This window comes from Nematolebias whitei, chromosome 12 (genome assembly GCF_014905685.2).
Source record: "Nematolebias whitei isolate Nwh7 chromosome 12, NemWhi1, whole genome shotgun sequence".
In the NCBI taxonomy this organism is placed as follows: domain Eukaryota; kingdom Metazoa; phylum Chordata; class Actinopteri; order Cyprinodontiformes; family Rivulidae; genus Nematolebias; species Nematolebias whitei.
Genome location: NC_056509.1, coordinates 27,195,061 through 27,205,759, shown reverse-complemented (window position 1 = coordinate 27,205,759; position 10,699 = coordinate 27,195,061). Strand labels below are relative to the sequence as shown.

The following is a 10,699-nucleotide window of genomic DNA, read 5'->3' as shown; positions in this document are numbered from 1 at the left end:
TATATATATATATATATATATATAGATAGAGATATATCTATGTGTTTAAAACCCTTCCCATACTCTTGTGATATTCTAAACAATGTTTATAAACTCTACATGCTCTAAAAGAGCACAGAATGTCATGAACTCTGCTCTCGGCCACGCCCACTTCTCCACTGCATAATGGAGATCGACAGAGGAGGAAGGAGGAGCTGCAGGAGGAAGTTTCTCCTGCAGTGTGGGCTGCACACAGGTGTAGCAGGAGCTAAATAATTTAAAATAATTCATTTTAAATAAAAATTCCATACCAATCTAGCGGCTCATCCATCAAACAGCCAATTGTGTGTCATGTCCAATCTTATTTTGACAAACAGAGATAGAGCGAGTCTGCAAAAAACAAACCGTGAAGTAGTGATGTGTATATATAAATATATATATATTTATTTTTTTTGTATTTACTTCCCCACCTCTCCAGACAAAATATTAACAGTTTTATGAGATATGTCATCTGTCTTTTATTTACAATAAATGTGGATAAATTCTCTTGTTTGGTTAAGATAAATTTTGTTTCTTTTTTTTTTTTTATCTTCTGGGAAAAAAAAAAACAAGAGAACATTGGAAATACATTTTTTTAAAACACTTTTGTTTTTCCTAACTTATCTAGACCTGGTAAATATCAGAACTGACTCCAGGCTTTCCTAGACTCCACAGGAACCCTGTCATTAATGACTGGATGCTGATGAGAGCAAAGCTTTTGAAGACACATATTCTAAATCCGTTCAGATGTAACGTTTACGTCCATCTGAGCATCTTTACTGCTGCACTGCACACTGACCTGTAAGGCTTGCTCCTCTACCGTTTTTTTCAACAAGTTGACGTCGTCTAGGAGCGGTCCATCCGTCTCCATGTCCATCGGACCGCCTGATTCTGGAGGGTCAATGTTCACCAGAAACTGCACCGACAGAGAAGAGCAGGTTAGGAGGAACCATAATATAACCTGAATCTGCACTGGTCTAGTTTAATTCTTTATGGCCTGCTTCAGGGCTATTCAAATGGTGGCCCACAGGCCATTTGCGGCCCGTAGGTGACTTCAATCCGGCCCACCAATGACTTCATTAAAAAATAATTAAATACATAATTGTGTTCTGAGCTTGGGTTCTGTTTACTGCATGTATGAATCAATGCAACAAAATAAATAAATTTAAATGGTAACAGATCATTGTAATACTTGATTTACATAATAACTTTAATTGCTGGATGTCTCAGCCCCTGAGCTGCCGACTTTCAGAAACTGTTTTGTTAAATAGCCCTGGACTAGTTGTTAAAGGTTTTTATCCATTTAAAAAAGGGTAAAACTTAAATAAATATTCAGGTTACAAAGTCACTTTACAAACTCTGATCATTGTTCTTTCATCTTCTTTCACATATGGGAAAGACTGTGAAAACGAAACAATTTATCCCCGTTTCCTCCCTTTAAGATCACTTCAAACACCTGTGACCACCAACTAGAGAAACTATGGAGCTCCATTTACCTGGGAGTCTGTTTCTACCTGTGAGAAGTCTCTACAACTACCAGAATTACTAGCTGGGTTATAGTTTCATGCTCACCTGTGGGTTCGACTTTGCTAAATTCTCAATCTTCAGCCAAGCGTCTTCTCTCTCCTTCCATTTGCTTTTCTCTCTTAACACCAAAACAAAACAGAGCCTCAGCACACCCAAAACATTTCCAGCGGTGACTCAGAGTTTCAGCTTATCTTCTCTTTTTTTTTTTCCATATCTGATTGTGATGTTCTTTGTGATGTATGCAACACTGTTGGAGGGACAAAACGAACGGGGCAGTGCAGGACATAAAGACCTGATGACTTACTTGCTTTTCTCTGCTTTGAACTGTTGGGTGCAGTCATCAAACAGCTTTTGATTCATCTCCATGAAGAGCTTCAGGGCATTATAGATCAAACCGTGGATGGTCCTGTGGACACACACAGATTCCTGTGGCTTATTTGTTTTTCTAAATTTAGGCTGCTGTGGCACTCGCAGAGACGCGCATGGGGAAGACCCAACACAGACTCACTTGTTCCAGTGGGTCTTGGAGTTGCGGTAAAGGGATGGGAACATGATGGGCAGAATCTTTGCTGCATTGTCACTAATCAGGCTCATGATGTACTCGTTGTTCCAGTAGTACAGAGCCCGCTCCGCTACCTAACAAACAGTTCAAATATATACACAGATTAAAAGCTACACAAAACTAGCTAAAACACACGTCGAGTTAACTACACTGGATTCAGACCTGAAAGTGTGGGCTCGACACACACTTGGCAAGCTGTCGGAAAAGAGGCTCCATCACTTTGACAAACTCTGAAGGCTCAATGACGTCCAGAATCTCCTCCAGCTCGTTGAGGAACATCACTTCCTTTGGACTGTGGGTCTTTGGCCAATACTTTAATAAAGCCATAACTGTCTGTACACAAACAAACAAACAAGCAGGCCTCAGTAGTGTTCTCAAACTGGGGTCCCCGGACCACTGGGGGTCTGCAAATTATTATTATTTTTTTATTAATTTTTTTTTTTTTTTACAAACAGATGTTTAACAATCTGTTAAGATACACCATAATGCAAGAAATGGCATCTAATTTATTCAAAATTTTCTGACGAGGACCCCCAGACCCCCCGCAAAGCCCCCAACTTCGTCCCACCTCTATTTGCGTTCCGGCAGTCTGTTTTCAAATGAAGCCCTGGTACTTGGTCTGACTACTGCTGTTATGATTATGTAATAATTTGAAGAAGCCACAACACATTTATGTTCAATATGTGAACAGGTAACGTTTTAAAGTGGTTTTTGATGCTGTTCATTTTCTCAAAACTGTAATTTTTGGAAGCTGAAATTAAAAAGTTTGTTCATTAAGTCCGTCTTGAATGGAAAAATACCCCATGTTTAAAAGTATAAACATTGTATTAACACGTCTTAAGTATTTATGTTACACAAATCTTTCCATTGTATTAAAAAGACAAATTAAAGAAAATTATTTAATAAACACGAGTTATGAGGGGGTCCTTGAAACTTGTTCTCCCCTGTGAGGGGTCCCTGAACCCAGAAAGTTTGAGAACCGCTGCATTAAGTCAAAGTTTCTTTATTTGTCATTCGCACCACATGTGGTACATGTGGTGGAACGAAATAGTGTACACAGGGTCCCAGTTACATCCAACAAAAGTATAAATTGGGGTGCACAGATTGCAGTTTTCTGGCCGATCATCGAGCACAGATTTCTGAAGAGCCTGACCCTCCGATTCTGATTTAGTTTTATAAGCGACTGTTGTTATAAGGTCACAACGCACCTTCAATTTTCAAATCTTATTTTATTGAAAAACATACCCTTGAACAATATCATAGAAACAATACAAGCTTGTTTTAACTGGCCATGAGGTAGTGCTCTGAAATATAAATGATGTTTAGACAATTGTTGTTAAAACTACAAAAAAAAGAAATTGATAAAAATCGGTTTCTCATGAAAGTATAGGCCGATCTCCCAAAATCAAGGAAATCCGAGTCGATTTATCGGTGCAGCCCTAGTATAAATTGTAAAGAAAAACAGTAGTTAAGATCTAAGATATGAACTAATTAAAGAACTGGTAGTAATCTATCTCAATGAATACAATAAGAAAAACAGCTACACACTCAGAAAAGCACAACAGTGAATTTATTTCCTCTTAAATTGACATAATTCCTTACATTCAAAATAACTAAACTGATATTTATTTTATTCGGCTGTTAACAAGCTAAAAATATCCTGCATCTTGTTTTTGTCTTGCTGTCATCTCCCAACTTTTATCAAACTAATTCACAAACAGCAAGGCATAATATCTTGAGCAAACAGGATGTTTAGGAGTAATTCAATCGTGCAAACAAATGGTAGAAACAATGAGTTAAAAATCTTACCGGTTCTGTGAGAGTGCTATCCTTCTCTAGAAACTGAACCACACAATAGGCCAGCTAGAAAAGAAACACATCGTTTCTTTCTGCTTCTGTCACACACATTATGAAATGTTTAATACAGGAAGGAGCAGGTTGCAGCAGAACAAAAGGACTCACCTGTGGGTGATACACACTGAGAGACTTCACTTTGTGTAAAGGCAGCAGGACTTTCAGGAGGAAAATTTTGTGCTCTTCTTTTAGTGGTAATGCAAATCCGTTGATTATGCTGAAAGAATAAAGATGGGCATGTTCAACGAGTTGATGAAGCAAACACATAAACCTCAGCTACTGTGTAAAGAATATCTTACCTGCCAAGTATTTCCAGTAGTTCAGCTATTCCATTGTGATGCTCCGTCTCATAAATGAACCTGCAAAAAAAAAAGAAAAAGATTTAAAAGCAACAAATGAAACGCGAATTATTTTGGAACAAGACGTGCTCACAGTGTTGGTTTAAATATGTACTCACGTATAAAATATGTTATTAATTTGTTTCCTAATGTACGCTCGCAGGCCCAGGAACTTGCCATAGATGCGATGCAGAGTGGTCTTTAAAAAATCTCTTTCTCTGGGGTCTTCACTATCAAACAGATCTAGGAGCTACAAAACAGGAAAAAATGTTTTTTGAGGCACTTGAATGATAAAAATCTTTACAGTCGAACATTTATGTCAATGTGCACAAATGCATTCCTGAGGTCTCACCTGCATTACAAACTTCTGGTCAATGTACTTTTTGGCAACGTTAGGTTGAAAGTCAGGTGACTCTAAGAATCGTAGAAAAAATTCATACACGAGCTGTGGAACAACAACAGTTAAACCACTTTATCAGCTGAACTGGTTTACTGTAACCAACGTGTAATGGATAAAAAGCCGTGTCTGACTGTTGTTGGTAACATTCTGTTGTTGTGTACCTGTAGATGTGGCCACGCCGCCTCTAGCGTTGGCTCGTCTTCTTCTGGGTCAAACTCTGCTCCGGTGGGGTTGGACGATGGTGGCAAGGTCCTAAACATGTTCACAGAAAACTGGGGAACCGAGAACAAGTATTTTAGTCTACAATGGGACATCTGATCAATCAGAAACAATGTGTTCATGTCTGTTATCAACTGGGTCTACACCTGACTCGTTACATGCACATTGACCTACAACGCCCTTCCCCTGCATTGAACTGCATCGTTAACAACTGGAGCAACTATTAATAAAATAAGATACTTTCTATGCTGCTGCATAGAAATACAATCAAATTGTCGATGCCCATCGCAGAACTGTTATAATAAAAAAGGTTAAAAAATAATAAACCACTGCGCATTTAAATACACTATTGTTAAAAAAAAGAACAGTACATTAACCCAACATTGTCAACAAACATCAAGGAAAATAAAGAGTAGGTTGTGTTGATGTATACAGGTGCAGAAGAGTTAACGTCCATGTTAGGAAGGTTAGACATGACATTTGGTAGCAGACTATTTGTAACGTGCAAGTGTGCTTGGTTGCAGTTTGATGAATATTGTACTGAATATAGATAATCAAGGTTTATATTCACTCTGGGAAGCTATTTAGAAGCTAGATGGCTTTTGGAAATAAGCAGTTCAGGAGTCTCGTAGTGCATGTTTTTAGTGGTCTATACTGTTTTTGAGGGCAGAAGTTCAAATGAGGAATGATCAAGATGACATTTTTTAGGATTTATTATGGTAGAAGGTGTTTGCAATGTCAATGTGCAGCACTGATAACCCTCTGAGGCTCTCCTGTCTGCACCCGAACACCCGGTGTACCATTCTGATTGTCGTTTTATCTTAACATCAGCTAGGACCGACTGTTGCACAGGACACCAGGTCCCAAACACTGAACGAACAAGGATCCACGGGAGAAAACCGTGCGTACAGTGTTAACATAAGAATAAACTCTATTGCCATGAAGTGTCAGTCTCAACACTTTGATGATAAAACCCATTAAAGGACTTCAAAGAGCCCTTGTCTTTAAGGGGGTCAGGAAAAGATGGTGCTGCCAGGAATGAGAGCACATTTCCATGCTGATTTGGCAGCTTGGTTGCATTATCAGCCGCACTGATCAAATGGAGCTTGAACAAGGAGGGATATTTGCACCTTGATCATGTGCAGTTTATAATGTGGCACAGAGCCAGAGCTTTGATTAACATCAAAGACTTGTTCATTTGGCTTGGACAAACAAACCTGGCAACAGGAACACATCCAGATCACAACCTCTACAAACACTTATGGGTAACACTGCGGGAGTATTATGATAGCTATACTGACACGAGTGCAAATAAATGAACAGACTGATGTCTACAAAAGACAATTCTGAAGGTTTTGTGCCTTTGTGTTGACACACTAGCTGTCTAAACGAGCGACAACGTGGAAGAAAAATCATTTGAGCCTGGGTCATTTAAAAGTTTTAAATATTTGAGTTTTTGTGAAAGTTCAAACTGAGGCCAGTGATGCCCACGCTAATTTACTTAAACTACAAATATAAATACATGGGCCTCTGACTGTTTCTTGTAAACTGATGTCTTGAGTCATCGTTTATGGGGCTTTTAATTTGTATTCAGAACAGAGAAATTTCACGTTCTAAGTCAGAAAACTCAAATGGATTATCCCATTAAGTAGTCAATTTAAACTGGAATGTCCAAGGATTGCTTCCAGCCTCGACTTCTAAATCAAGTATGGCTGCTTTGCCGTATTTAAAGAGATGCAATAATACACTTTTTATTCACACTTATGTTAGTTTACACCTCATTAAATCAGTCACATACAGTACATAGTGGAGTACAGAAGTTGTTCTCCCAAAACTTCTGCTGCCTGCTGAAACTTAAGGCTCCAACCGTTCAACCTAGAACTCTAAAAGCTAAAATAGCTGGCTTTGTTTTAAATTATTATTTTTTTTAAAGTCTGTGAGCAAATCAGCTTAGAGAAAAATGTGACGCATGAGGCAAACTTGCAAAATAAATAAGGACAAATTTAGAGCCAAACAAGTTTAGAGAGCTAAGGACCCTTAGTCAAAGGAGAAAACAAAACTTGTGATAACATGATGGCAAAAGTACTTAAAGTTTGACTAAATAAAACTTTGTGCTATTGAAATTCAGAAATGAAAAAAAAAAAAATAATAAAACAACTAAATATGGGACTCGCACCTATAAAAATGGGATTTTTCCTGATCTAGTAGCAAAGTTGAGCTTGGTATAAAATAAAAGCTCAATCCTGGTTTAAATGAGAAAAGAAAAACGCAACAAACTGCTTTAAACAAAAATATAGAGACAAAAAAAAAAATACCTTGTTGTGATCGAAACGGGGTCAACATTGCTGTGACACAGAGCTTTTAGTTTTCACAGAACCTGAAACTCACGATGGTTAACGGAGTACAGCACCTCGGCTTTACAAGTACTTCTATCATCGCACTATGTATGTATCAGAGGAAATGAGAGAAATCGTCACCAAAAAACACTTTTTTTCATAATTTCATTTTTGGTCAGAGGACATTTCCAAGTCATTAGTTTCCACTGTTTGAACACCAACCATTTGAACCACTTCTGGGTAGATGGGCTCGGTGATGACGTTCCTGTTGTGGGTGATGTACTCCACCATCTCGCTCAGTGCAGCTCGTTTCACCTCCTTCCATTTTAGGTCACTCAGTGGGTCGGAGACGAAATCGAAGAGGACACAGCACTGACGCAGCTTCTGGATGAACAGCTTCTCCTGCTCTGCGGGGAGGACGTCTAGGAAATGGAAACGAACAAAAGGGGGGGGGGGGGGATGAACAAGTCTGCAACTTCTTATGAAGAACTGACTCTATTCTGGAAAGAACAGGAACAAAGTCACTGCACAATAGGGACCGTAACATTTAAACAGTATTAACATTCAGTATAACTACAATGCTTTAAAGAAACCATGCCTTGATTAAACAGGAATTCAAATTTCAAAACGGACTGTCAAGCTTCAACCTTGATCTGCTACAGTATATTCAAGCCATGGAACAGCAACACAAATAATCAAATGATGATCTGAAAATATACATGTGTTTGGTTTATTTAATAATAAATTCATGGAATTCAAAAGTTGTAAGTAAATTTCTTGCAGAATACATTTTTTATTAAAGCTTTTTTTTGTTTGTTTAATCTCCCGCTACAGTTGTGGAGGTAATGACTTGTATGCTGCCCTGCTAATTATCAACAAAATGTTAATGTGAATGATAAATCACACATGTAGCATTTCAAAACCAGTCGCCACGACATCATTGATTCAGAGGCTCTGAATCAGCCCCAGGGAATATGAAGCCACACCTGCACGGTTCATAACTGAGAGGGATAAATGAATAAATAAAAACATTTTGCAGCCAAACACCTTAATAATTAACTAAATGTGGCTCAAATAAATCAACAATTAGTTGAAATGACGCACTAAAAACAGTTGCTCAAGGCAGTGCAGCGCTACTAAAGCCAATTGTACTGCATTCCAAAAATGAACACTTTAATGTTTAATGTATCAAAAGGTTTTCAATCAACTTTCAGATCCTTTCAATGGTTTAAGACAAGTTTCAGAAGCCCATAATCTTTTTTGTTGAACATTTTAAACAGATTCCAGTCTGTTTTCACAAGTTTTTCAATGACATTTCTAACAGATGGATATGATAAATTTGCACATATATGACGGAGAACGCCAAGAAAAGCTTTAAAATCAAGAGGCTGTTCATAGTTGTTGTTGAAGAAAGTGCTTGTCTATCAGTCTGCATTTGAATGAAGCAGGTTAGCTCTTAGCAGGGTGGACGTTTTGAGGTTAAAACTAAATTTAAATCATTAAACTACCGTCCTTTGGGATGTTGTGAAAATTCAGCTTTTGATGTGTTTTGTTGTTCAGTATATTTCTCAAATTAAATGCCTGTCAGGACTTTATTATTCAGAGAGGAATACCAAGATGCTTCATGGTAAGTTTTTCTTTTAGTTTGATCTGGTCACTGAGCTATATAATGTGGTGTCAATCACAGAACAGCAGTGTGAGCAGTGTAATGGGGCACAACATTCACCTGAAGAACTACAGCGCAGTTATCATGGTCACAGTGGAGCTACGTATAAGTGAAAAAGAAATATAATAAAATAAACCACAACTGTCAGTGAACCACAGGGTTTTATGCGTTAAAATCTTCTGTTTTTATTCTTACAGAGAAATATGTATTTATTATATAACAAAAGATAACAACAAAATTGTAAGTAAAATGGTTCTGAACTGTATTAAAGTCAATTTAATTTATATACCAGTAGCTCAGATCTGAATGTATTGCCATTTTTAACGTAGGAGCCTCAGCAGACTTGTTTTATCACATCTGGCAACCCAGTGTCACGTGGCCTTATGCATCTGTATATGAAGTGAGGAAATAACATCCGATCACAAAAACATGTTTTGGGGTACGCAATAACCAACAAGGTGTGAATGTCCAGTCAAATCACTTGAGACAGATTACTGTCATTTCAGGACTATTGAGCACACCTGAATATAAGCTACGGCCACTAAATTTAAAGGGGCGGGGGGGGGGGGGGGGGGTTGTACATAGATAAGGCGCACTTGTCCATAATCAGCAGGTGTCCAAGTTGTAACAGGAGATATTTATGCTTTTTCTTTTAACTTTTAATTAAATATGTACTGGGAACATACACAAATACGTGCAGTAAAAAACATTTATTGTACATATTTGTGTATGCTACCAGTATTAGCACCCCGCTGTGCTCCCGGAGGGGGGCACAAGGGAGAGGGGAGGAGAGGAGGAGATTACTATTATTTTTAACCTTTATTTATACAGGTAGCATCACTGAGTCACGAGGAAGAGGCAGCTTTGTGAGCGCCCGGGTGTGACGAGGCTAAATGTTTTGGCGGCATGAACCTCGTTAGCCCGTAATTTTTTTTTTTAATCTGTAAATTAGCCACAGCATTATATAAGCCGCTGTGGTCAACGCATGTGAAAATAGTAGTGGCTTACAGTCCAGAAATTACAGTACAGCAGTCTCTATGATGAGAACTTGATCCTGAAGCCACAAACATGGACCTCCACTGGTACTTTGTTTCAGAGTACCAGTAGTTGTAAATCTCTTGTTCCAGCCTGCTCCTCCTGTGAAACATGTTGCGTCCATGTGTGAGGAGCAGCATGATTTCCATTGTGCTTTTTTGGTTCTGTGTTAACAGATTAGACCATACAGATCACCTGCATAGATCATCTGCTTGTGACAGCTAATATAAATAATTTCCCTCTGGGATTAATAAAGTATTTTTGAATTGAATTGAATATGTTTATTGTTTATTTACTGCTGCAATATGTGGCTGTATCATGTATGATACAGTATCTATGTATCTACCTTGCCATCATAATTCAGTCTCAATGTCTCAATCTGTGCAATAATCTGTCACACAACCTGTGTAGTATATGCTAGTTGTGTGTGTAATACATATATACTGTGCATTTTAGCTTATATACCTTGAATGACTTATTCATACAAATTCATCCTGCTTGCACTGTTAAAATTATACCATGTTGTTGATTACTATCTCTCTTTAGGACCTTGTAAATATTATAATTACTTTTTCACTTTTTGGTACTTTATTTTTGTACCCTTATTGCATGCTTTTAGTATTTGTTTGTTTGCTCTTTGTTTTTAGCAAGTCAAATCGGTTCTTCGCATCCTGAGCATTTCATTGTACTGTTAACCTTGTGTTAACCTTGTGTTAACTTTGTGTTAACCTTGTGTTAACTTTG

General features: G+C 37.9%; 1 protein-coding gene across 3 annotated transcripts in view; it reads right to left on the bottom strand.

The window, feature by feature from the left end:
• The window catches only part of ppp2r5cb (protein phosphatase 2, regulatory subunit B', gamma b), a 31,646-nt gene that overhangs the window by 4,308 nt on the left and 16,639 nt on the right, over positions 1 to 10,699 (bottom strand). For all 3 annotated transcript variants that reach the window (XM_037685779.1, XM_037685780.1, XM_037685781.1), the window contains 12 exons: positions 7,477 to 7,676; positions 4,861 to 4,971; positions 4,652 to 4,744; positions 4,419 to 4,549; positions 4,261 to 4,320; positions 4,070 to 4,178; positions 3,917 to 3,970; positions 2,270 to 2,440; positions 2,054 to 2,181; positions 1,850 to 1,951; positions 1,591 to 1,663; positions 818 to 934 (listed from right to left, as the gene is read on the bottom strand). In XM_037685779.1, the coding sequence (XP_037541707.1) occupies positions 818 to 934; positions 1,591 to 1,663; positions 1,850 to 1,951; positions 2,054 to 2,181; positions 2,270 to 2,440; positions 3,917 to 3,970; positions 4,070 to 4,178; positions 4,261 to 4,320; positions 4,419 to 4,549; positions 4,652 to 4,744; positions 4,861 to 4,971; positions 7,477 to 7,676 (1,349 nt within the window). The remainder of the gene's footprint in view (positions 1 to 817; positions 935 to 1,590; positions 1,664 to 1,849; positions 1,952 to 2,053; positions 2,182 to 2,269; positions 2,441 to 3,916; positions 3,971 to 4,069; positions 4,179 to 4,260; positions 4,321 to 4,418; positions 4,550 to 4,651; positions 4,745 to 4,860; positions 4,972 to 7,476; positions 7,677 to 10,699) is intronic.